The 27,898-nt window shown below is 45.7% G+C and overlaps 1 protein-coding gene across 1 annotated transcript in view; it reads right to left on the minus strand.

The window, feature by feature from the left end:
• The window catches only part of MAP2K4 (mitogen-activated protein kinase kinase 4), a 105,551-nt gene that overhangs the window by 61,991 nt on the left and 15,662 nt on the right, over positions 1–27,898 (minus strand). The window contains exon 2 of the mRNA XM_072881193.1: positions 5,295–5,397. Within this exon, the coding sequence (XP_072737294.1) occupies positions 5,295–5,397 (103 nt within the window). The remainder of the gene's footprint in view (positions 1–5,294; positions 5,398–27,898) is intronic.

Raw genomic sequence — 27,898 nt, forward strand, 5'->3', positions numbered from 1 at the left:
CAATGAATCCTGGAAGATACCCACATGCTACAGGGAGGCTATGGAGTCCAACAGGCCACCAGTCACTTCAGAAGCTGGGTTTGTAAGCATTAAAAGGGGTCATTTCATTTTGTCACCTTTCCAGATGAGACTGCAATGCTCTGGTCTTCAAGTTCTAGAGGTGTGGCACCTCTGACAGTCAAGAGACTTCCCAGCTAGCAGACAGGGTACTCAAGCAGCACCACAGTGTGAACCAGGTGCCAAGCAAAATGCTTTGTGCATGGTCATTTCTTAGGAGGTGGATCTAAATTCTGTAGTCTGAAGTCAAGATCAAGGCATTGCTGCACCAGAAGAGTACACCACTTTCCAGAAAACCAAAAAACTCATCTACAGCCAACCAAACAACTTGGTTCAATGGATGCCAACAACGGTTCAATGGATGCCAAGAACACAGACAGCTGCCAGGCAAACCTGCCGTGCACAGCTATACAGTCACATCCCACCACATCATTCCTGTATTAGTATTATCTGAACCTCCTTTCAGCAAAGGCCACCAGCTGCAAGTAGCTCTGTAGAGCTTACATATAGATAATTGAGTAATCTAATTCTGTTTGTGACCGAAATCCTACTTGGACACTGAATAGATGAGGTAAAAGGTGGGATGCTTTTCAGTCGGTTGGAAATAACAATTGAAAAACCATGTGCCGGAAGTTTAAGAGCTCACCCTAACCATGGCTTGTGTCCTCCAGCCTCTGCAACATCTGCTGCAGGGAAAACAAAGTTAGCATTTGTTAATCTGGTCTAAGTCAGAAAGACAGTCTGAACTAATGAGAACTGTGGTCTCAACTGACAGTTCTCCTTAGCCTCCACTGTTAGCCAGCCTGCGGAGCACAGCAATCACACACAGCCTTGCTGACTCTGACCAGGCGCAAGCAGGAGCATACACTTCCCTGGACTGGGGCATCAGCTGTCAGTAAAACACTTATATCTTCTCTAGACTGCATCGTTTCAAGTAAGAGTTTTATTCCCCAACTACTCTCTGTAATTCTCTGACCTTGTATAGATCACATGTAAAATTATGTATATCACTGTGCTAGATACCTTACGGACAGGCTGGGTAGTATGCCGTAACTAGATAAAGTCTCTCTCTCCACTTATAAAGTAGATTTGGTGGTAGCAGTCACAGCTGAACTGAACAAGATGCACGTCCTCCGTAGCTCCATCGGTCACATGCAGTCACAGAACCAGAACAGACCTTCCTTCCAACCCCCTGCTGCTCAAAACATCATCCTGGGGCTCTGCCCACCTGCTCCACAGGATCTGTGCAGGAAAGCTATTCACAGCGCTTTTTAGTTGCAGTAAGGGATGTCTCAGCCCACAGCATCACCAGGAGGGCAGATTTCAGGGAGCCATAGCCCAAATTCTAGCAACTAGAAAAGTACCTCCAGTCTCTAATCTCATGCAAAGCCACCCTGAGTCAGTCTCCTATTTAAAAGTCGCTTCAAAGCCCCCCAGTTTTAACACATTCTAATTCAGAAAATATTTAGGGCAAAACCCTAGCAGCACTGGAGACATAAAGGGTTTTGCCACTGGCTCCAATCTGAGCAGTTGGAGCCTCTGCTCTGCTAGTCTCCTCCTCGCTTGGTTTCCTGGTCATCTGTGACAAAGGTGACCTCCTTCAAGACATCCCAACACAGCTGGTAGCAAATGTACTGGGAAGGGTGAAGAAGGGAGGTGTCCTGGGCAGGGGCTCAGGGTGCCGTGGGCTGGGCAGGGACGGAGCAGGAGCAGCAGGGCCACGCCACCCGCTACCAACTCAGCCACTGCAGTCCTCACCAGCTCTCAGCTCCAAAGCCATCACAAAGATAGCACAGCAAAACTCAGAGGTCCCAACCACTCACCGGCTCCTCCTGCTCCTGCATGTGGACTCATGTTCTTACGCGTTGCTCTGTATCCTGCCCTGGCACCCACCTCCTGCGCTCTCTGCACACCCCCAGCAGCACACTCCTACATCCTGGAGGGATGCAGCCCCAACTGGAGACCCAAACCATAAGACATAGCTCAAAACCACCACAGATCGGAAAGAAAACACAAGGGGGGACAGGAAAAAGATTTGGAAGCCCATGTCCCAACTTTCTATATTCAGTAGTGTTCAATTTATGCTCTCTCTCCCTGGAAATAGTATTCCAGGGCACAGCCTACATATTAACAAAAAGCCTCTACCCATGAGAGCAGCGAAGCTCTGGGAACAGCGTCCGGGCAGGAGCACAGCGGGCGTGATGCTCGCTGGGCTACAAAGGGTATTCTGTGCCAGGGGATGCAAGGCAACTGGGAAGCACTGGTCAGAGTCTTAATAACGTCACGTTCTGCAACTGGGATTCCACAGCCTTTGAAATCGTTCATCCAGATAGCATGCCATTAAAACCAAGGAAATAGCATGAATGAATGAAGTCAGAAATTGTGCACAGATCACATGGGAAACCTCTCTGTGGAAACCACACTGAGTCCCCTCCAGCCTACATGTGCATCACCCCTGCTCACAGGAGCTAAACTCCACCCCTGGGTTACAGTGATTCCCAAAATGGTTTCCTCCACACTCCCCAACTTCTCTTCCAACACTCCCGAGACCTCTCAGACTGAGAAGAAAAACCCTAAAAAGAAAGCTGAATCACACCTTGACAGGGTCCGTAGGGTCCGTACCCATTTTACCAGGGTTTGGAGCCTCAGCACTGAGGAGGAGCACGGCTACACCCAATATCCTGAAATTTCCAAGGCCACCTCTGGCACAACGTGCCTTCCCTCCTCAGCAGCGGTCTCTGCTCTGGTGATGCAGTTTATGCAGAGGTTCCCTCCCTCCTAATACACACACAGGCACGAGGAACCGCTTTTGCTCCTTTGCTTTCTGTCTACATAGCAAGAAACCACAGTCTTACCTGAACATCCACCAGTCCAGCCTGATCAGTCCCCCGACCAAAACCTGTTAATCAAGCAAAATGCAGCTAATAGGCAATTTACATCTCATAGCAGCTGCAGGACACTGCTGGCTGCTTCCTCTCGCGCCCCAGCCAGAGCTCGGTGCAGGCAATGGGCATTTGATGACAGGACCCTCTGCCCTCCTGGAGGCAGGAGTAACGGGACACTTCCGGATCGGTGGATCCAAGTCACAGAAACCCAAATTTCGTGTGAGAAATTGACCTCTCTGTATCTTCAGATCCACCCATCTGGACCAACAGGGTCTGCATGGGGAAATCCCCAGCAGCATCAAGCCAGTACTCATCTCGGGAGGGCATGGAGGCCACTCTGCTCCATCAGGCTGGGGAAGAGAAGTGGTTCAGTGAACAGAAACACACCTTGCATCGGGAACGCATCTGGGCCAGGAGGTCTGGAATATCCAATTCAAATCTGAAGTCTAGAAAGGTTTCTAGACAACAGAGGAAAAAACATTCCAGCCTCTCTGGGAAGCAGGCAGGAGATGCAGAGACATCACTGTGATGCACCAGCTGCGAGACAAACACTTGAGAGAAGCGTGCAACCAAGAGATGTCAACGTTGCTTTTGAGGAGCAGCAACCACTACGGACAACACAAAGGACGTGAGGATGAATCAGCTGTATCCAAGCTCAGTCAGCCTCAACACAGAGAAAGCAATCCAATCAACAGCATCCACCTCTTTCAAACAGAAATGGCTATTACAGCTTGTAGCCTCCCAAGAAAGCTTTAGTGCAGACACATCACCATCATTTTTGACACCTGAATGGCTATCATATCCAACCCAAAACACTTCCAAGCCCTCAGAACCAGTTACACTATTAACCAGCCCAGGATCCAACCCCTGCCAACAACCGCAACTCCCACGGAGACAGAGCAGCACCTTCTTAATGGACAATGTTGACAGTCACTTGCACAAACATGAAACTTAAGGTGGCACTAACAACGAAAGCTCTACTGTGCTAGACAGAAGCCACTGTGACTTCCAGTGAATCCAAGACAGAAATCCGTGTACATAAACACAGAAAAGCCAAATCCCTACAGATGGCTGATGAAACTTGCTAGCTGAGACTAAGTCCTTTATTTAATGGACATGGGGAGGTTTGAGAGAGGAAAGAGTCCCAGACAGGGTTCTACAGAAAATTGTTACAAGGGTTTGATGATGTTGAGGGAGAGACACAAAAAGTGAATATGTAAATGCTAGCTCTACAACCAGTGAGAATACTCTATTTCAGAGAGGAAAATAGAGAAGGACAGAAGAGGACTTGCTGGAAAGGTCACTTGGGACGGTAAGAAGAATCATCTAAAGTACACTATAAAATTTCTAGATGTTGTAATTACCATTGATAACTCCTCAGAAACCTGTTTCTAACTCGATGAAGGCTTGCTTGAAAATCCCCAGCATAAAGAAGCTACCAGAAAGAGGAACAGACCCCAGAGGGCGTATCCTGGGGAAGCAGAAGGCACTGAGCTCAAGGAGAGAGGCAGCGACATGCAGAGCCAAGCAGAAGCAGCCTATAACCAGGGACACCCCGGAGAGTCCAGGCAGCAGGGGAAGCTGCAGGTGCAGTTTCTGAGACTTGCCACTTACAAAACTCTTGAGACCTGCCAGGGAACTTAAGAGAGGAAAAACTGGGGACATCTTTGCATGCTAGATGCATTCTGCCACACATACAGGCTGTGGGTGCGTCACCCATCAATCTAGATTGGTGGATCTGAGGATACAAAGCTAATATTTTCTGTGACGATGTACTACTGTTATTTACTAGCGTCAGGAACAGCTCTGTGCCACGCTTGCATTCAAACTTTGGATAGGGATATCCTGTAGCTAGCTATCTAGAAAACTCAGTGACAGCTAATCACTGCATAACTCCCTGACATCTCCACGTTGGTATAATGACAATCCTCAAATCTTTGTTTATTTTAGTGCTGGAAAAAAAAAAAAAAATCTATCACAGTTATGTCTTTCACAAATAACACAGAAACAAGAACTTCTCTCTAACAAAAAGTAATAAGCACTGAATAAAGAGACAGGAAAAGGACAGTGGATAGGTCTGGAACTCATTATAGGCGTATCTTGCATGAGCAGCTACAATTTATCTCAATTTAATCAATTCTGGAAGGCAGTAGCTCCAGTGTAAAACAGGAAGATCCCAAATGTAACCTTTTTTTAATTGGGGGGGGGGGATTCTTTTACAGTGACTCAAACTGACAGATTTGAGCAACCTACAAATAACTGAGGTAATCAAACTGCATTAAAATAACACTGTATGTTGGCTAAATAATTTCAAAGTTGTTCCATTAGTTGTGCCTTTGGCTTTATACTCACATGTGTGGATTTTGGAAGGGAACTCCAGAAGTGTTTAGTGTAAATCTTGCTGTGGACTTGAAAGGTGGATTTGCAAAATTTAACTTCAGCGCTTTGCGTTTACCTGGGAAACAACGAACATAAAGTAAACTTTTTGTCAGCAACAAAATATTAAGAGCATCTGGAAATAAACAGGAAAAAATAAACAAATTCTAAGAAAAGGAAAACGCATTTCACAACAACATTAGCAAATCGTAGCTTGTGTTAGGAACACAGGGGTGGAGAAATGGGAGTCAGCTCTCACCCCAAGGTCTTCCCCCACCTCATTCCAAGTCAGTCACCAAAGCGAGGTATCGAAAGCACCTCCTGTGACAGCTGGAGTACCAGCATCAGCTGCCAGGGCTACGGGGCACCTCCACACCAGGGCCCTGAGCATCCTCCATGCACAACCACTCCTTTAAACAGATCCATGCTGGCAGGCTCAACTTCAGCCACAGCGGCAAAGGGGCCCGACCTGCTCGGCACAGCCTGGGCATGCCACCAGACCACCCAGGGTGGATGGCACTGGGGAAAGGAAAGGGCACCTTGGGATGTCTTTTATGTAACACCCCAACCATAGGAGGGCTGATGGGGTTCCTGACCCTCCTCAGCCTAACAGCAAATGGAGATAACCAGGCTTGAGCGAGGATGGAGGAGGTCTGCTGTGCGCTCTTCTGCCAAGTGGGTCACCAAGCAGAGAGCAAAATTCAGCCCATCAGAGGGGTGACCAGCTGAGAGAAAGCTTTGCTCTGCAGCCAACTGAGAAAGCATGGGGAAAAAGAAAATAAATAAATAGTAGGGCGGAAGTGGTCCTGGTCAGCACTCCAGCCACTGGCTATGTATTTTTCATTGGAGTTGAGATGACCTGCTCGAGCAACAGCAGGATCAGGGACTATGAAGGGAGATATCCCTTCCCAGCACTCCCACTGAGCTGCAGAAGATCCTGTCTTGTTCCCATTTGGCCTCAGGAAACCTGTGCTCCTCCCCACCAAAACACGCTGAGATGAGGGCCTCTTCCATCCCATCTTCCCAGGAGCCTGCAACTGAACCCCCCCAGGCTTCCCGCTGCCTCAGCAATGTCTTAGCTCACTGCTGTTCATCCCAGGAGGCACCAGCCACCCGAAGCTGGCACAATACCCGGATTCCTCCAACAACCTTCCTTTGCCTGCACCCTAGAGCAGGTGTCGTATTCCCAACCATCTCACAGCCCTCCTGGGAAAAGCCAGAAGGCACCACCCTGCTCTGCAGCTTTCCTCCACCTTGCACAAAGAGGTGGTTTGGGTAACTCCAAGACCAAAAAAAAGAGAAAAAACTAGTTATAGGTCAAAGCACTTTACAGCAATTTCAGGGCATGAAATATTACAAGGATCATAGAATCATAGAATCCTTTAGGTTGGAAAGGACCTTTAAGATCGAGTTCAACTGTTAACCTAAGACTGCCAAGTCCACCACTAAACCATGTCCCTAAGCACCACTTCTACACATCTTTTTAATACCTCCAGGGATGGTGACTCAACCACTTCCCTGGGACAGCCTGTTCCAAGGCTTGACAACCCTTTCAGTGAAGAAATTTTTCCTAATATCCAGTCTAAACCTCCCCTGGCGCAACTTGAGGCCATTTCCTCTTGTCCTATGGCTTGTTACTTGGGAGAAGAGACCAACACCCACCTCACTAATAGAATCATAGAATCATTTAGGTTGGAAAGGACCTTTAAGGTCATCGCGGCAACATACATCTAAAACCAGCCTGACAAACCCAACAAACCTCAGAATTAAGGATGCCTTCAAAAGGAATATAGACACCCTGCAGTCTGGAAGGTGTGGGAAAGCTTGTGGCCAGCAAACACCCATCTGCACCCAGCTGAGGCTCCTCAATGCTTGCCATCCCAGATGAGCTCAGCTGGATGCTGAGTGACAGGTTCAGATATATTTGGCTCAAGTTCTGCCTTGAGGTCTCACTGCAGAAGGCGGTGCTGCTGCTGGCATTACCCGACCTACAGCACGTGGAGCTCTGCAGCACAAGTCCGACCACTCCCTGTTTGTGATTTCCACTTAGAGATGACCACCTCTATCATACCTTTTCCTTTTAAATAACTGGTACATACTTTCAGTTTTGATCCCACTGCAATACAATAATCTGGAAATAGCTGCATACACGTTGCATTTTCTAAAAATCAGCTAATATAAACACCACAAAAGAAACTTGTACAAAATCCAACAGCATGAAACCAGTTATCCAAGCTTTGCATGGATAATTGGTTTATCCACCTAAAATAAACAACACATCACCATTTTTTGGTGACAATTCATCAGCAGATTTCCATAAGGTCCCAGTCAGTGATACTGGGCCTTTCATCACTAATAATGGTGGAGAAGAGGGAAAGTGAGGATGCCCAGCCTGGGTACGACTGGTTGGGATGAGCTCTGTACTGCAGTACAGAGCTCTCAATGGGTCTTTCTTGGGTATGTTACCCAAAAAGAGATGGCACGGTAGGGTCTAGGCTGCAGCACTACAAGGAAACAAAGAATAAAATATTTGGTTTTAAAAATCCTGAGCACACTGCAACAAGGGAAGCAATGAATGGCTTGCTCCTTTCAAGAGTAAAAGTATAGACCTGTTCATCATAATATGGAGAAACACCACTGCTGGTGCTGAAAGCTGGTTTGCTTTAGGGTACTTTCCCTTTAGTAGCATTCTCTTATTTTGTCTTGCCTTGTGGGAAAAAAAAAAAAAAAAAAGAAATAACATAGTTTAGCAAATGAAAGAATGCCCAAACTATCCATTAGCTGTCTTTTTTGACAAAATGACTTCTCAGCATGAGGTTCCACCTTTGAACAATGCTGGCATTTTCAAAACTTTCTTTAATATTTTTCTTATAAAGACAATTTTTTCCACATATTTATTACCTATCATTTATTCTCCTGAAAACTAATTAGAGCCATAGGGTCCCTCCCCAAGCTCAGCAGAATGGCCTGGTATCTCTAAATTCTGACCGACCTCATCCCTGCCCTTCACTGTGGCTGTCCAGTGCTCTGTAGCATGAGGAATATCTTATTTATGTTACTTACGTGTACACAAACAATTACTCACTTTGTGCAAGATGATACAAAGGAGTGCATTTATACACACAGCACCATCATGAGGATAAGCAAGCCTCCTCTTCTGCTTGGACTTTGCCACTCCAAAAATCTTCCAGAGTAGGCAGTGCAATGGGAAGCCTACATAGACAGTGAGAGGCAGGCACTGACACAGCAACAACATGACGTTTCAAAGACGGCCAGGTGACAGTAACATTTCATTCTCATTTAAATACTTGTCTATCCACACACACCACGTCCTGACATCCATTCTCTCTTCCCTGAACCACAGCACCCTGCTGCTGAGCAGTACCAGTGCTACAAACCGTGCAGAGGAGGAAGAGCTGGCTGTTGGGTAGGTAACATAAAGAAGAATCATAGAATCACAGAATCATTTAGGTTGGAAAGACCCTTAAGATCATCGAGTCCAACCGTTAACCTAGCACTGCCAGGTCCACCAGTAAACCATGTCCCTAAGTACCACGTCTACATGTCTTTTAAATACCTCCAGGGATGGTGACTCAACCACTTCCCTCGGCAGCCTGTTCCAAGGCTTGACAACTCTTTCGGTGAAGAAATTTTTCCTAATATCCAGTCTAAATCTCCCCTGGCACAACTTGAGGACATTTCCTCTCATCCTATCACTTGTTGCTTGGGAGAAGAGACCAACACCCATCTCTCTACAGCCTCCTTTCAGGTAGTTGTAGAGAGCGATAAGGGCTCTGCTGAGACTCCTTTTCTCCAGGCTAAACAACCCCAGTTCCCTCAGCCGCTCCTCATAGAATTTGTTCTCCAGACCCTTCACCAGCATCGTTGCTCTTCTTCGGACGCGCTCCAGAACCTCAACGTCTTTCTTTTAGTCAGAGTTTCTAAGCTCAGGCTCTTGCAGCACATGTGCCCAATGAACTGCAGGAGAATCACTTAAAAGAAGCCAAAGAGCTCAATTCACCCTTACATGACCCAGAAACAAAGGAGGAGTTGAACAAAACCAAAAAGGTAACAAAATCAAAAAGATGGCAAAACCAAAATGAGGGTCTATCATTTTCTGCAGAACTTATCACCCCTCCACACCTCTGATGTCAATCATCCACAACGTTCTGAAAGATCAGACGTTTGCATGACCATCAGGAATATTCATAGAATCACAGAATGGTTTGGGTTGGAAGGGACCTTCAAAGATCTTCTAGTCCAACACTTCTGCCATGGACAGGGACATCTTTCACTAGATCAGGTTGCTCAAAGCCCCGTCCAACCTGACTTTGAACTCTGCCAATGATGGGGCATCCACAGCTTCTCTGGGCAACCTGTTCCAGTGTCTCACCACCCCCATCATAAAAATGTATTCAAAGCTAACACTAAAAATATTGTTAGCCAACAGAGAGGCAGAGCAACCTGTATCTCGTGCCTGTCTCTTGAGAAGTCCTGCAAGGCTCCTCCAAAGCGTATGGCTGCGAGCAGCTCTGCCACCACAGAGGAACCAGAGGTTTCCTGACAGGACCCTCTGTGAGTGCACAACCTGTCACACGGCCGCAACACCGCGCCGCCGCCTGACCAACCTCCGAGACCTCTTCTGATTACATCCCTGATGGCATCTCCCTTCTTACACAGAGCAAAACCAGACTGAGTTCACGACTGCCAAGGATCTGGGGGATGCCCACACTCACCAGCCACGTGCGTATGCCTGAATCCTCCCCCTGCTCATCCGCTCTCCCCAGGTCCTCCCCTGCCACTGTGCGGACAGGCGCGGGTGGAGGAGCCGGGCAGGTACCGGCAGGTAACGGTCGTACAGCCCCTCGCTCACTTGTCCTGTTACCGCAGCGTAAACTCTGCTCTCGGACTGGGTCCAGGGATTTACAGCGGTCATCATTCTTCTAGCTTTGTTTTATTCACATGCCTGAAACACTATCCCTCTTTCAAGGGCAATAATACAGCGTCATAAGATTTTCCCTTTCTAACAACAACGTTTATACAACTTAGAAGAGCATTTATTTTTGAAGTGGCTCAACAGTGAAAATGACGCAGTTAACTACAAACTCCTATCAGAAAATCTCCTCTTCTCAAAATTTGCTCCTATTCTTACTACTTGCAAACTTTATACACCAAGTTTTCTCCTGTTTTCACACTGTGACAGAACATTTTTCATCACTGTTAAACATCAGTCTATTGATTTCTATCTCAGTAGGTTTCTAAGAATAGTTCCAATGATGTCGATCCACCATCTAGAGCTGGATTTTCTACAAATCCAACAAATACAGAAGCACAACCTGCTCCTGGAAAGCAAACAGGATGGTTTACTTTTGCTCAGCTGATGAACAAGGAACATGACAGGGGAGAAACAGACATCCTGAGAAATGCTAGGAATTTCCATTCAGTGCAAGTCACGTGGAAACGTGTACCGTAAATGAAACAACACACTAAAACAAACTAGAAGGCTGATGAGAGTCAAAGCAAGATATCTTCTCCAGCAGCCTTTCAAAAACCAAGTATTTCAGCTGTGTACTCTATGAGTCTGGAGCTTCATCCCAAAAAATACTTTTGACAGCTCCAAGTCCCTATTCCTTGCAGAAATGTCACTCAAAACTAACTGGAGGCAAAAGAGTCTCTTTACATGTAAGAGTTTTGCTGGTGATTTTGCATGCACAGATTTAATTCAGACCACCCTGTTCCACTAGAATAAAGAGGCCCGGGTTGATGTTGCTTCTGAAATTCACTAACGCCCCTATCACCATTAAGTCTGTGTGTTCAAAATTGTCCTAAAACATACTGCAGAAATATCCACCTTATGTAAATTAAACATCCTTTAAAGGTTTTGCTAGCTTAGTACATAATTCTAATCATCAACCACTATAACATCTACTTCTCCAAGAACTATAAAAGTAAAGATTACTGGAGAAGTAATGGTTTGGAAGAAACCAAAACAAAGTTTGGAACTTAACGCTTTTTGATAAATTAGGTTAATCCTCAAAACCAGACCTGAAACTATGAAGTTTCTTGACTTAGGGTCTTCCCAATTTTGACTAGTGGATTTTTCAGCGGTATGTTAATGGTTATACTAAGTGCAGACTGTATTTGAATGCAGGATGGCCTTGACTTTGGCTGAGCTGAGTGGTAAGGGAAGTATTTGCTTATGTTCTGAGGGAATCTAAACAGGATTGTGTGCTAAGTTATGCTGCTCTCAGAGAAGAAAAAGACAGCTGAAATAGCTTTCTGATTGCAAATAAGTTAATCTTCTATCCATAAGGATAGCAATCCTTATTTCAAATCACTGCAGCCATAAAATGATGGTATTCTTGTTCTCAAATCCATTTTTAAAAGGATGCTGTTTTAGCAACAGGCCGCTGCGTGGAACTGAGGTAAGGGAGGATGTGATCCCTTGTGTCCTGCTACTCCACAACAGCACATCCCTTGGCATTTCATAGACCTTCACCAAAACGGACATAGTGAAAAGCAGCCAGGAAGCCTTGCCAAGCGCGCACTGGAGACCCACCTACACAACGGCCACAGAAGAATAATTCAGGCTCATAGCACGCGTTGTTTCTTGCTGTACTGGTAAATGGATGCTAGGTTAAGTATAAAATTATTTACGTGCTGCTATCCATCACTAGGATTAATCCAAGCACTTGGCTCTGCAGTTAGGCTCTCATCACTCTTTTTGAGGCCTCTTTACCACAACCACAGCCAACCAGTCTTCATGCAAGAAGAAATAGCTGTCTAGCAGATAACGTGCAGTCCAAAAGTATTCCTCCAGAGTTATATCCTCTATTACTATTTTTACTTCACCTAGGACATCTGATTTCTTCAAGCCTCTGAGTCACCTCCTGTTGGAGAAAGCAATCCTATTTTCTTCCTAGAATCTCCTCACCCCCATCCCTGCACACCACACCTCAACAACACTGCTAACAATGTTTGGGTTATGCATAAGAAAATGCTCACTTTCCAAGCAGTAAGATTTTCAAAACGGCAGTAGTTTAATGGATTTTTTTCAAGGTTTCTGTCTTGCAGGGATACAAATTGATCCCTGCCAAAATGCTTTCCACTTGGTTCAAATCTGCAATATCAACCTCTTGTTGTCACGATGTGAGCATGACTGTCATAGTGCAAAGGTGACTATTCTCTCTGGTCAGATGCTGAAATCTCTCTGCTGTTTGTGGAGTAGCAATATGCCAGGAACCAAGTCTGCACTCTATTTCCTTACTCTAGTATAACCAGAAAAAAAGAAATACAACCACAGGAAAATGAGTTGTGGCAGCAAACAGCAGGAAGATGACCAAAGGATTTGCAATAAACTGTGCAACCTTTTTACCTCTCCCTGTTAAAATTAAAACATGTCAACAAAAAGACAGAGAAAACAGGGAGGAAGGGATGTCAGGAGGCCAGATGGGTTGGGTCCATTTGGGAAGGGAGACAAATGTTTAAGGTTATCTTCTTAGGAGAAAACTGCAAAATACCAGGTCTGATCTCTTCCAGGGCATCTCAAAGCAAAGCTAGTGCCAACTCTTACCTGCAATGGAAAAAAACCCCAACACACACAGATCTCTCTGCTCTTCCAACAGCTCTTACTACCCAAATTGTTAGATCTTGTCTGCTAACAAAATGCTTGCTTTGATGTAGAGACAGCAGAAGAACGTTTACCCGTGTTCAGAGCTGCAGCCCCGCAGCTGCTGACGTCCTGAACGCACCCAGGATTCACAGCTCATTATCTCTATTGCTGCTAGCACAGCACTGCCTTCCCATAAACCCTTCCAACCTACAATTTTTTAGTTATATTTCCTTCCTTTCCAGTCTTGCTCATGGATGTACTCCAACATCAGCACAACTAATTTGGGAGTAAAGTAGGTTTCCAGCCTTGCCCTCAAGACAAACCATTTTTCAAGAAAAAACTAGTCAAATTTTGAAATGAAACATGAACGAACTTCAGCAAATAGCGCAGTTTATTTGGGGAGTCTGAATGAAAGAATAAGCCCAGGGTTTGAGTTATTAGTCTTAAGAACTGTAACTACAGAAACTCACTTTCAAGGGTACAAGTATTTTCAGTACGTCTGTCTCTTACTGACATTTACTACCCTTCAATGAAACCTTCAATTTAGTATAATCCAAGAGTCAGCATTCAAATCTGACATGACGATTTTGCACTGCAGGAATGTGCTAAGTATGCTCATTTTTCAAGTCACCTCATTAGAAAGAGTATTTATCCATAATTCACCTACAGCCCCAAGTGTGCTTCTACTTAGGGAGCACAAAAACACAGAAGCCCAGATCAGCTGGGACTCTGGAAGGGCTACCAGCCATTACCTTCATGAAACCCCTACACAGTAAAACGGTTGTACTAAACAAAAGGTTAGCAAGGCATCTCGGTGATTTAAGGCTGGGAGGTAGCTCACAGTTGCACAGACGCTTCCTGCACCAGCAGACACGCACCTCTGCAACTTGCAATACATGATTTATGCTACATCCAACAGCACTTGCAACAGCTTCTATAAATACCTCCACTATGAAGCCTGGCTAAAGTAGGTTAGGCTTCGAGTGCAAGAAATTGCAATCAGATTAAGATTAGTTCCCTCAGACTGGAAACTCCCAGCAGTAAAGACCTGAGCATGATGTCTCTGAAATCTCCAAAATCCACCATTAACCTTTAGCATTTACTATCCCTGATACTACCCTGCATGGAAATACCATTCAAATAAACAGAGTTAAAACTATCCGAGTCTTGGGAGCAGACCAGCTGTGGTAAAAGACCTTAAATCTGTGCCTGGGCAAGCATTGCATGCTGAATATAAGAGCACATGGTTGCACATGCGCAAGGTGCACAACCATGCTCATGCCAGGCTGTGACGGGCAGCTCTCTGCCGAGAGAGGAGAGCGTAGCACTAGTGTTAGATGGCAACTTTCCTCCCAAACTGGAGTTCAGGCAATTTCTTGCTGGAGAGTATTATTTAACACATCACTCATAGTCGCAGTCAAACGCCAAGCCTGGTGAAACACTAATGGATAGAACCTGGAGGGTCCAGTTGTCCCAGGCACCTTCAACCAGCCAGCACGCGCGAGGTGCCGCTGGACCAGATGTCCGTGGAAATGGGGCTGCTCTCAAAGCAGCATATCGTTTCGGTAACAAATATTGCAAAAGGTTCACACTACCTGTGTTTGAGGCAGCCGCAGTACAATCCTGCAGAGACTGTACCGGAGCAGTTGTCAGAAGGAAACGGTGACGCTACCCTGCAAAATTTATCGCGAGGCACCTGGAGCCCTTCCTGATGTAAAACAATAATAAATTATGCAAAGTGCCCTGCCAGGTACTTTTTCATTATGAAACAGCACAGCAAGAATTATAAAATAGACTGTAGGGAGGAGGACTGGGAACAGGTTTGGTTGATTTGTTTTTTCTTTTTAATTTTAGGAGCCTGTACTTAGACTAAAAGCAAGGAAAAAATCTGCCCTTGAGGCCTTTGCTTAAGGTCAATGGAAAGGATTTAGTTTCTTTGGATAAAGCAACAAGTATGTTTCCATCATCCCTGTAGCTACCTTATGCCAGAAAAGTGGCAATGTCAATCACAGCCTGCATCCCACTGGCTCTGATAAACACCTCGGACCCAGCCACGGAGAGTCCTACAGCCACGGACCGGGAAGAAGAGCAGGAACCAGAGGACTGGGGGGGGCTTTTGCCATTTTAAGGCACAATTATTTTGGGAGAGCAACCAATTCTGTCCACCTTAGCCTTAGTACATCAGGTTTTTTAATTCTCAAGACAAAAGAGACCACAAGTGGATCCTGCTGAAAGCACGAAACAGCACTGGGAATTAGGAATCACTGCCTTTATGTCCGTAGGGAAGCACAAGGAAGGCCCTCGGCCACCAAGCCAGGAGGCATCTCCTGACACAGCAGTTCTGGATTTCCTAAGTGTAATTGCTGATAACTCTCTAAACAGAGAAGAGGGCCATAGCGTTGTGACTCACTGATGGCTCAGGTGGGATCAGCAGAGCAAATCTAGACTCGTTTAAGCAAAATGTTCCCCAAGATGCCAACAGAAACGAGGGAAGCGTCCAACTTCTCCTCCTGCACGTCTCCCTCTCTTGCCTCTTGCTTTTCTCCCATGGGCTGTCGCACGGGAGGTTTCCAGCCCTTTGTTGTCATTTGTTGACAACAGGTTGTCATTTGCTACCTTTCAGGAAGAAGCAAGCTGTGAAAGGGACTTCAGCACCCCTGTCCCTGCCTTCCCTCTCCCCAGCTCCCTCCCTGTCCCGGTGCTGCTCTCCCCCACCGCAGAGCATTTTGCTCCACATCCCCATGGCACAGGAGGCTTCATTTTTCTCTCTCTTAGTTTAGCCTGTTAAACCAAGCGGGAATTTTTTGAGCCTCATATCATCTACGTGGAGGATGCTGCCTGACAAAGCACCGCTTTTCTATGTGCGGTTTTGGCACAGGGTCAGGCAGGCAACACCAACCCCAAAAGATATTGCTCCCGGTGCAACTCTCACATTCACATCTCCCCTTAAAACAAACCCTTGGCAGTCTCTGTGCGACGTCTGTAGATACCAAGGTCCTACCAGAGGACACAGACAGGCCGGCTGCTTGGGTGGGAGCTCGGACAGCACTGCAGGCAACCAGGCAGGGGGCAGGACAGGACACAACCTTCCCCCTAAGCAGAGTTCCAGGTAACCCGAGATGCAGCCCAGCACCACAGGATGAGCCAACAAGGCAGGTAGCAAAGAAGCAGGCAACATCGGCACCGCACGCCCAGCCAGACCTCAGCCTAAGGACCACGTAAGGATGCCACGTAAGGATGCCACGTAAGGATGCCACGTAAGGATGCCACGTAAGGATGCCACGTAAGGATGCCACGTAAGGATGCCACGTAAGGATGCCACGTAAGGATGCCACGTAAGGATGCCACGTAAGGATGCCACGCTTCACCTTTAAGCCATGAGAGCAGTGCATGGTGCACACACGGATGGATGCCACCACTGCAATGCTGTCACCTCATTTCACCATTAAGCCATGAGAGGTACATGGAGCACACACACATAGAGCATATTTAAGAAAATTGATTAAGTCGTTTTGAAACAACCACCAGTCAAAATGGGCAAGGGAAGGCTGAGAGGAACATCTCGGGAACCCTTCAGAGTAGACAGAAAAAGAATAGTTACCAGCAGTGTTACCTGTCACTGACTGGTTGAATAACTAAAAAGGTAAAGCAGAGAGAGTGTGTGTGCGTGAAGATGTAAAAGCTGCACTAACAAGCACAAATAAAACATTGGAAACAACTTGTGATAGGGTGAAGAGACTTGTACTGGAGCACGCTTTTAATTTGCTCCAGACTCCATTGGTAATGCTTTGATCCCAGCACCGGGCTGCTTCTCCACTTGACCACTATTTCCACAAGAAATAATCCTTTGCAATGCGAGGGCAGCAGATCTCCATGGTTGGATCCAAAACTTTGCAATACATGCTCATTTTTCCAAATACTATCAGCTGATATCTATGCATAGCTAAAAATACACCAAGCCAAATTTTCAAGTTAGGATCTGCTTCATGTAAGCTGGTTTCCTTGTTTGTGAGCTCCCAGGTGTTCTAGGAACATCTAATCACTGCTTTCACAGACTTAAAGAGGAGTTGAGCCTTTCTGAAAGCCTGGTCTCAGCTGCAAGGTTCTTTAAAAAAAATATTTATCTATCTACATTGTTGCACCAGGAAAGATTTTGGTCTGGATCTTAAAAACGCCTAGGAACACATGGTCCCAAAAAGCATTTTCACTTAGTTCTGCTGAATTATAATGGAGGTATGTAAAACTGCTAAGCAAGAAATCCAAACACAAGTCCACAGAACTTACAAAAGCTTTTAGTTGTCTTTGAAAGTACTTTATTTTTTTTATTATTATTTTTAACTCCTTCTTCAGAGAACTCTTACACACTAAATCCAAGGCAATTTTATGCTAAGCTTCAAAAATGGTCCCTGTAGATAGGTAATGATCCATTTTTGTACTTCTCCAATTTGGAATTTCAGAAAAAGATGTTTTAATTTAAGAGGTAAGGGCTAGACTCAAAGACATACAGTGTAAGAACAGCTGCAGTGGTCCATCTAGCACAGCATCCTGTGCCCCACCATGGCCCCAAGAAGATGCCAGAGAAGAGAGCAATAACCAGCCCCATGACATCCTTCTTTCAGATATTCTCGCAGCCTCCAACCACTCTCAGCTGAAGGACCTCCTCAGCCAACCATGGTATCTCTGTATTTAATAACCATCGCTGGGTTTCACTTCCCTGATCGTATCACATCCTCTTGTCTCCCTGTGAGCTTTCAGACCCCATCATGCCAGGCCAGCAGGAGTTCATAGAACTCAACCCAACACTTGGCTCTCCAGCCCTCGGACACGAAGGCACTTTGCACAACATAAGCCCAACCCAGCAGCTCAGCTACATGCAGGCTGTCAGAAGAGACAGGAGCTGCCACCCATGCCCAACACCCTGTCACCATCTGCCCTCTCCCCTTGCTGCGCGGGTCCTTCCCTGGCACTTGCATTTGAGACACAACTTGAGTTTGTCGAATTTTCACAGCCCCATCCAGTGCAGCAGCAGCAGCACAGACCTCACCATGGCCATGCAATGGGTATGGTCGCCTCCACCAGGTCCGCACACGCTCCCACCCTGTCTCGCAGGACAGCACATCCTCGATGCTGCAAGAGTCACACAACCCAGCGCCGGGGTCTGCCCAGCATCCCTTCACCATGGCCACGAGTCCCCCGTCACCACGTCATAGCTCTTCTCTGAGCACCGTACTTCCTTTGCTTTTCAAGGAATTAGAGAGGGAAAAAACGAAGGAAAATTCACATTGCAAGGAATTTAAAAAAGAAAAAAACCTAAAAACTTAAGCAAACTTTGGTTTAGTTTCCATGACTTTGTTCAAACCCTTCTTCATGCTGAAATCCAGCAGAAACAGTCAAACGCATCTGTAAGTCCAGTTACTTCTCAGCACGAAAATAACGCACTCAGAGGCCCTACTAAACGTAACACCACAGCACTGCGAACACCAGCTTTTGGGTTCACATTCTTCTTACAGAAAAAAAAAATTAGCATCTTGTGCACTCATAAAAATTCAAGCTTTATGCTGTTTTCTGAAGCCTTCAATATGAATTAGTAATATGCTATAGCAAGAAGAGCAGCACAGGAAGGAGCCCCCGTTTCACACTGCTAAGACACGCCGGGCAATGTCCAACGATCGGTGTCTCCAACAGAATTTGCAGCTTTAATAGCCTGGCAGCATCAAAACCTCTTCAGAAAGGCGCACGGTAATGACACTCTTGCCTGACGTTTTCATTCAACTGCCAGAACACCTGAAATGCCAGGAATGAACGTTGCTGCTGTGCTGGAAGAACAGAAGGCAGCAGGTACCAAACCCCTTCCACACCTCAACTGAAGGCTGGATGTAGCAAGGAACCTGGTCACAGTGCTGCCACCTTCAAGAGCGTGGCAGATTGCCAAAACTGCCTCTAACAGGTCAACAGCTGGCTGCTTTCATAATTTTTGTGGATATTTACCTATGTGGCAGAAATCTCCATTTTTGTTAGCAAAGACAATAGAGATGGAAGTGTTACAACATTTAAATTTCTTCCCAAAGGAAGAACTGGATAGCTGCACACAACCAACTCTGACTCTGAACCAACAACCAACCAACCAAGGTATCTGCAGCAACAAACATCTGCAGCAATAAACTACATAGACTACAGCTTTGGTATATTGGTTGACGCAACTCTAAACGAAGAACTCGCATCTGGTTAGTGTAGAGAGGATGGATCTAAGAGGATATAAAAAATATATATATACTACTGATCCTAATATAGCCATTCCTCAGGAGAACAAACACTGTGCAGAAAGTAAGAGTATAAAGGAAAGCTGCATCACATTAACCTGCAAAGCAGGAAGCTGATGGTTTTGTGGTTTTCCTTTCCTGTGTGGTTCCAGATGAGTAAAATCCCAGTGTTTCTAGCTAGGACGAAACCGAGCCTCTGAAGACCTTGGCTCCAGCATGTGAATCACAGTCAGGAGGTGTAACTTCTGTCGAGAGCTCTGGTCTCCTTCTACCACCCAGCTCTAAGCGTTCTGCTCCTTCACATGCACTCGCCTGAAGGACACACAAACCCATTCCTTCCCCAGTGCAGGAACTCCAATGATAAGAAGTCACCTTTTTATTACTACACCTTTTTATTACTGTAAAAAAGTGCTTTTTAATACTATGTATTTATCCTGCAGCATTATTTGCAGGCCCTGACCCTAGGACTTGGGTCTCACTGTGCTCAGCGCTGTAATGTCACACCGAAGGAAGACCTGCCATCGCAAAGAATCCACACAGCAGGACCTCCAGTTACTTCACACCCGGGTTACCCCCAGAAGCAGCAGCTCTGCCTTGTCCCACAGGTGCTCAACCCTGACTTTTTTTCCCCTAGGTTAGTTTTAACCCAGACTGCTACCCTGACCACCCTCACTGCCAGCTGCTCGCACTACAAGCTAGCACAGGAAAGGGCGAGAAAAGCAACCCTGCCTCCTTCAACACCGCCACTATTTTTCAGTTAACCCTGGAACCAGAGCATTAAACCAGACCCACAAAACAGATGGCTGTAACCCACCAAACCAGCTACCTCTGCCAGAAATTTCACTTTGCCATCCCTCTAAGACCACTGTTTCTTACTTTTTTTCCTTTGTATTTCCCCAGTGCTGGACTGCTCTGGGCACAGGAGCACGTGGGGATTACACAGTCCATGGCCTTGAAAGCTCATCGTTAACACGAATTGCTCAGCACGAACATGGAAACACACTCTGTGTAGCCCATCAAAACCTAACTGACATAGCCACTATTTTCCAGACTGTCTTGAAATGGGCAGGACGCCACTTTGACCCTCAACACCCTTGAGAGCACGCAGAGCAGCAGGTATTGCAACGGGCACACCGGTATTGCTGCTCAGCACCCGTAACTCCCAATTGCTTAGGAGATGCAAGGGTTCAGCATCCCTGGAGAAACAAAATGGTTCTGGAGCGCTTGGCCCACGAGTTACAGCTCCCTCCAGCTGGTAATTTATGAGTATTCCCCGTGGCTTCCCTCTCCTGTAGAGAAACACCTTCTAGGCATTTTATAAACCCAGCCCAGGGGGTGCAAGCCATGGTCACACACAGTTTTGAATTTGTATTTACCTAAAAGTCCCACGGCTGTGAACAATGCCAGGCAGGATCAAACTGCCATTCTTCTCTTCCTAGCATAATTAGGTTTTTGTACTCCTGGGAGGGGCAGGGGACTATCTGGAGACGCAGATCCACTCTGATCTTCATTACTTTCTTTTGAACACTCTCATGAGAAGCAGCCAGTGCCTGTGAGAAGTAACATTTACTTGTGCAAGTCCATGGCCACTTCTGGCTATCCCTCTCTCTAGTCAAACTTTCTTCTTCCAGAGCCTGAGGGCGAGGAAACAGAGTCTGAACAAGCAGGGCTATAAGTTACAGCAAATAATTCAAATTCTGAATGTATGGACAAAAGCTGGTAAGAACCACATCACCTTTATGCTGCTGATACCTGAGAAACCCCAAGACACTTCTACAATGAACTGTTTCTAACTTTCAAGTGGTCCTCTCACCATGAGACATCCAGCAGATACTTTTTATGCTTCGCCTCTAGCTAACTGCCAGCTTTAGTCCCTGTCACATCTATAAACGAGCTATGTTATATTACAAAAGGTTGTTTTGCCTCCAAAACATGTATTTCTAGTTACTGTTGACACTTCTGAACATGAAGTGAAAGAAGCTATTTAACTAAAAGAACCCAATACAGCCTCATATATGAATTACAATAAATAGTAAATTTAATCTCACTGAGAAATAAAACAACTGCACCAGAGTTCCCTATCAAATTAAAATCATAGACTCAACCATTTTGTGTTTAGGTTAAAAATACTAAAATCAATTAAGAACTGAAATGAAAGTTCATGTTCACTAACAGAAAGCAGAATTTAGTATGCCATCCAGCACTCAAGCTTTTCAGTATCATCCTTTTACTAATACAGCCATTAGGAACTGCCTTAAAAAATCTAGTAATCATTGAAGGACTCACTTCCATCCATCAACAGCATCCCAGCTAACAATCTTCAAGTCAGCCACACGCTAATCAACATCAGGATTTCATCCCACCCCACCCCATCCCAGCAGAAGGTGGGACCGCATCTGCCATGTGCCTTTTCACATGGCGCAATGCTGAGGGGCCGGCAGCTTACACCCAGTTTTGCATGTATGTCTATCCCTGCCTTTCCCAGAATGATGTGGGGTGGGGAGCGCTTTCTTCACTCATCACAGGAGCAACTACACCTTGCCAGAGCAAATGTCCCACCTCACTACTGAGTCTCCCCACAGCCTACGTGAGGGTTTGGGGCATCGTACACCATCAGGCGAAGCATACACCCTGCTTCTCAGCACCCTCCTGGCCGTGAACCCACCAACCTCCTCGCCCAGAGGTGCTCCCTGTACGCAGCAGTACTGGACCATTCCCTCCAAGAACTTGTCCACACTCTTCTTCTTCACCTCTACATTTTTAACACCCACAACACTGCATACCACAGCTTCCACAGCGTAACTACCCAGTACACAAAGCACCACTTCCCTTTGGGTTGGTTTTTTTTTCCTAACCTACCTCCTTGCTGGTTTAACCTGATGAGTATCAATTCTTGCATCTCACAGCAGATACAGTGAACGATATCATCAAACTGTTCCACATATTCAAATATTCACATATTCTCATATGCAAATGTCCAAAGCACTTTGAAACTTCACCAGGTCTCAATTTATCTGGTTTTGTTCCTTTTCCTGGGCTATAGCAGACAGCACTGTAATCCAAATTGCTTACTTTAAAAAAGAAAAAAATTAAAAAAAATTTTTTTTTAATAAATTAAGTTTAAAAAAATGTGTTATTCTGTTTTTAAATATAGTCCCAAAATTTAATAAGGTCAGTTTAGCAAATTTAGCAAACCAGTCTTGTTAAAGCAGGCAACTTTCCCCTAAAGTATAAAATACTTGTCTAAAATTGAAAGGATATTGGATTCAAATAAGCCAGTTTTAACACTGTTTATGAAGCTCATTAGATAAGAGTTGTTCTTTTTTTTTTTTACTTCCTCATATCTGATAGTTGCACTGCTTTCATTTCTTATTCTGCCCAAATTTATTCAATCAGAAAGATATAATACATAATTTCACCAGCAATTAAAAGCATAAAGCAGACTTTTTTTGGAACATCACAGCTTTAGCTTTACATATTGGTTACAAAAGAAGAAAAATCATATGCACATTAATTTCTGGTGTCCTATATGTTAAGATTCATGGTATAAGAGAAAATTATTGATATAAAAAAACCAAGGTCAGTATCCTGAAAAGTCTGTACTGATATATACTAGTAAAGAAAATATGCATCAGAAATATCTTTTGACAAAAGTCTCTCTTAAAGCTATATCTGTCTTCATTTATAGGTCGCATGAAAATTGTCACTGAGATTATTAAATCTGAGTTCTAGTTTCTCATCAGCAAAGGGGCCAGCGATGCAAACCTAACCCTGCTCTGGACTAGGACCCGGCTGGGAGCTCAGCGCCTGGACCCCCGCCTGCAGTCCCCGTGCCGGAGCAGGTTCCACCTGCAAGAGGAAGAACCGGCCCTTTGGAAAATGCACCCTTACTGACCTGCTCGCCAGTCCTGTGCCAGGCTCCTCTCCTTTATCCTTTATCCTTCTCCATTTTCTTGGGAGCACGCTACCCTCCTCTTTTATTCAGAATACTCTTGAATAACACATGTACCACCCATTAACCCCCCAAATACAACCTGTCAAGTACAGGATAGGCAGTAAATCGTATAACGTGCATGTTTTTGTGCTTTTACACAATATGACATTTTATTCCACGTTTAAGTCTCACGTGTCCATTGAAGGGCACTTTGTACCCAACACATGATGTGCTAAATACCAGTTCAGAAAGATTAGCAAGCTGGTGCTCAAGAGCACAGAAGTAACACGAAGTTGATTCATTATCAAAACAAAACCAGACAAAGTAGCTGAAGTGAAGCCTAACAAAAGCACAACTCTTGCTGCTATGGAAATACAACGGCCATCACTCCAAAAAGTGTCATTGCACACATGCATGGTTGGTTTTTTTTTAAAATCTGGCACAGTAGCCAAAGCACTGAAACAGCTAGCCTATGGAAATATACTATGGAAATATAATGTTCATGGCATTCCTTTAATGCTACACAGCTTCTTAGGAGGAGAAATAAAATTGCACTGGGAAGCTATCTTTATATCAAACTCTGAGAAATGTCCTTCAAACAGTTTTGACATTTGCAACCCCAAAAGAAACGGGGGGGGAGGGGGGGAGACGGGGAGAAGAACAGGCCCTGACCCTTTCCTTTTTGCTATACGGACTTGTTAGCAAAAAATACATCGGCAAGAAGCACCCCCGGGAGCAGTGCTCCCCCAGGAGAGGGCAGGTGACGGGCGTGGGCGGGAGCCCAGCTATACCAACACGGAGAATTGCTTGGGCTGTCGCCTGGGCAAGAAATCCACAGGAAAGGGAAGGGGATTTAAGCCATGGGAGGTTCAGCATTGCGTTCAGCTGCTTCACGGAGCTGCACCCCAGCACGCACCGCAGAAGCTGCTAGCAAAAAGCTGCTCTCTTTTTAGGTCAGTGGGAAGTCGGTCGCATTGCAACCTTTACCCCTCATTTCATAGTTTATTAATAAACCGACTGCTTACTGCTGTGGTCTCTCAAATACAGCTCAACAGAGAATCAACAGACTTTGTGCCTCACCTGACAGCAAGCAGTTTTGTCAAATTGTTCAATAAGGCAAAGCTGCTGTCCTGAACTGAGATACTTGCTGCTGTTTTTCCATGAAAGAGCTGTAGAGAGTTGAAGATCAAATCCTGCCACTTCTCGAAGGCTTACAAGAGAAATTCAGATATCTGTGTTACATTCCTTTCATTTACAACAAACAGAGGATCTGCAAAGCATCACTGCCGCTGCACACCTTTGATCTTCCTGCACGGAGAACAGCAACAGCATTTTCTCTTCCCAGTACAAAAAAAACACCTTCAGATTAAAGGCTAGATGGTGTTCCTTTGGCAAAAAAGTGGATCCATAGCAGAAAGCCTAACTTACTGGGAGAGGGCAACAGGTACCTGCCATCCAGTGCCAGATCCAGTGAGACCCCTCCTGCCCACTGCAAGTGCCACCAGTTTTGCTACCAAAAGTTACCAAGCACTGACTGCGGACTTGAAAAAATAAATTAAATAAAAAACAATAGCTCCTCTCATTCTCATTAATAGTTGGTAAACACGACCTACAAAATTTACCTGTGCAACAGAAAGCCTTTAAGTGGGTAATAAAATTCACAAACGTGTTAATGCTTCCATCATCCTTTCCTTCAAAATAAATGTGACATTTGCACATAACATGCACAAAGTCAGCTAATACACTCCTAACACTTTAAGAAGTGGTTTAAAGAGAAAACTACAATTAAAATATACTCTAGGGGGTAATTCAAGCACAAACACCGTCACTATGTAACAGTCAACAGTTATTTTTAATGGAAAATACTCAACATCAAAATCTGTCTTTGCTGTAAACAATTTTTGCTAGGAAGAAACCAGATGCTTTCTCTGTCAAAAGAATCTTCTTGAGTACTTTCCTAATAGTTCACTTCTTAATTCAACTGGTTACAATTTACAGGGAAAAAAGCCACTGCCACCTCTCTCACCAGCTCTGGGCTGACACCCACTGCTCGTCCTGCAGCTCCGGCTGCGGCTGTGCAGGTAGAAGGGTCCCTGGATCCGGCCCGTGCTGCTCATCGCAAGCTCCCCCCAATCCCACCCAGGCGGGTTGGACAAGACCCCGCTCCCGGCGGCATGCTTGCTCTCCCAGGACCTTACCGCATTAGCTTAAACTTCCTGCCAACAAAATTTAGATCCTTCATCCGTACTTTCAATGGTTTTAAACTGAAAGAGGATAGGTTTAGACTGGACATAAGGGAGAAATTTGCTCTACAGAGGGACCTGGACAGGCTGGATCGATGGGCTGGGGCCAACTGTATGAGGTTCAACAAGGCTCAGTGCAAGGTCCTGCACTTGGGCCACAGCAACCCCGTGCAACGCTACAGGCTTGGGGAAGAGTGGCTGGAAAGCTGCCTGGCAGAGAAGGACCTGGGAGTGTTGGTTGACAGCCACCTGAATATGAGCCAGCAGGGTGCCCAGGTGGCCAAGAAAGCCAATGGCACCCTGGCTTGTATCAGAAATAGTGTGGCCAGCAGGACTAGGGAAGTCCCCCTGTACTCGGCACTGGTGAGGCCGCACCTCGAATACTGTGTTCAGTGTTGGGCCCCTCACTACGAGAGACATTGAGGTGCTGGAGCGTGTCCAGAGAAGAGCAACGAAGCTGGTGAAGGGTCTGGAGCACAAGGCTGATGAGGAGCGGCTGAGGGAACTGGGGGTGTTCAGCCTGGAAAAAAGGAGGCTGAGGGGAGACCTCATCGCTCTCTACAGCTACCTGAAAGGAGGTTGTAGAGAGGTGGGGTTGGTCTCTTCTCCCAGGTAACAAGTGATAGGACAAGAGGAAATGGCCTCAAGTTGCACCAGGGGAGGTTTAGACTGGATATTAGGAAATTTTACTTCACTGAAAGGGTTATCAAGCATTGGAACAGGCTGCCCAGGGAAGTGGTTGAGTCACCATCCCTGGAAGTATTTAAAAGATGTTTGGATGAGGTGCTTAGGGACATGGTATAGTGGTGGTCTTGGTAGTGTTAGGTTTACGGTTGGACTCGATGATCTTAAAGGTCTTTTCCAACCTATATGATTCTGTGATTCTGTGAAATGTTGTATGATGGGGGTGGTGAGGCTGGCAACCAAAACAGGTTGCCCAGAGAAGCTGTGGATGCCCCATCATTGGAATTGTTCACGCTCAGGCTGGACAGGGCTTTGAGCAACCTGATCTAGTGAAAGATGTCCCTGTCCATGGCAGGGGTGTTGGACTAGATGATCTCTGAAGGTCCCTTCCAACCCAAACCATTCTGTGATTCAATAACTGACTCTGGGGAACAGCCAATGGACCGTGTTTTACACAGGTTTCCGAAGCAGTGACGAAACCAGGCCAACAACCCCACAGCATGCAAGGAGGCACTCGCTCTTCTCCCTTAGCAGCACGTGAAACCTCCCCTGGAATAAAACTCAGGCCACGTATGACTTCAGGTTTTCAAACCAAGACAACCTACCCTCAGATACACAACAGCAGCTGCTCCTATAGAAACATATATCATTTCCATCACAACACCTCTTAGGGATGAAGATCTCCACTACGCAGGAGCTCCCAAGCAGCAAAAGCACCCCATACACAACCCCATTTTTTCAACCGTTCTTATGTATTTTCCCCATTTTTAAGGTAAACTGCACTGCTTTGGCAGGCAGGTGCTAAAGTATTGGTTTAGGGGGTTTTTAATGCCTTTCAGCCTCTTGAGTCTGACCCACCTGCATTCCTACCTCCAGGCATAGGAGTCAGCCGAGCGATTTTAATGGAAGTATTTTACAGCCTTACCCACCGTGAGCCCCTGCACAGGGCCCGTGACTGAACACACCGCCGCGGGGAGCGTACAGCACGTACCTCCATGCTGCCTACTGCAAAACCACAGGTGGGAAACCACCCACCCTATCCCCTCAGGCTGAAGCACACCGCTTCTCGTAGGACAAACCACTCTCCAGATTCAGAACATGGAAACACTAACAAATTTTCACTTCAAAAATACTAGTGTCAGAAATCCATGGTGATGCTGGAGGGTTTTTTGTCGCCTGCTCTCTTGATGTCCTTACGGCAGCAGCCGCGGCACCGTGCTGCTAGCAGGCGTGCTGCGCAGCCTTCTCCTGCCACCGGCAAAGCAGTTCACGTTCTTCCTACACTTTCAGACAACCAACACAGTCAACCAAGCTGTTCAGAAAGGATTCACTGGTTATTTGATGCTCAGCTTACGGTAGCCTCAGAGCCCATCCACTCCTGCAATGGGAAAACAACAAATTCCCTTCCCAAGACTCCATTTGTTACCAGTTCACTTCAGGGGCTACCATCAGACCCAGCTGCTGAGCTCTGGAAAACCTCATTATTTTGCAAAACCCTCTGATGACAAAGTTGTTTTTTTTTTTTCTTTTTTTCCTGAAATATCATTTATTGAGGATTTTTTGTTTTGTAGCATATTTCAACCCCTCCAATGCACACGAACTGTCTACGCCTGACAGAAGATCCCAGCTTCAGATGAAAAGCACTGCTGGGGAAGTAACTAAAACCCTGCAGAAGCATTTGCAGTCTTCCTATCATGCCAGACAACTGGGAATTGGCAAAAAGACTGACACAAAAGCAAGCCATTGTCTTCAACAAATATTAATCAACTTTTTTAAGCTGCCAAGGTTCGTATGAAACATTGTGTGCCAGCTGTTCCCAGCAGCAAGTCCCATCTGTAAATCAGTCT

The sequence above is a fragment of the Ciconia boyciana genome, chromosome 16, assembly GCF_034638445.1.
Source record: "Ciconia boyciana chromosome 16, ASM3463844v1, whole genome shotgun sequence".
Taxonomy (NCBI): Eukaryota; Metazoa; Chordata; class Aves; order Ciconiiformes; family Ciconiidae; genus Ciconia; species Ciconia boyciana.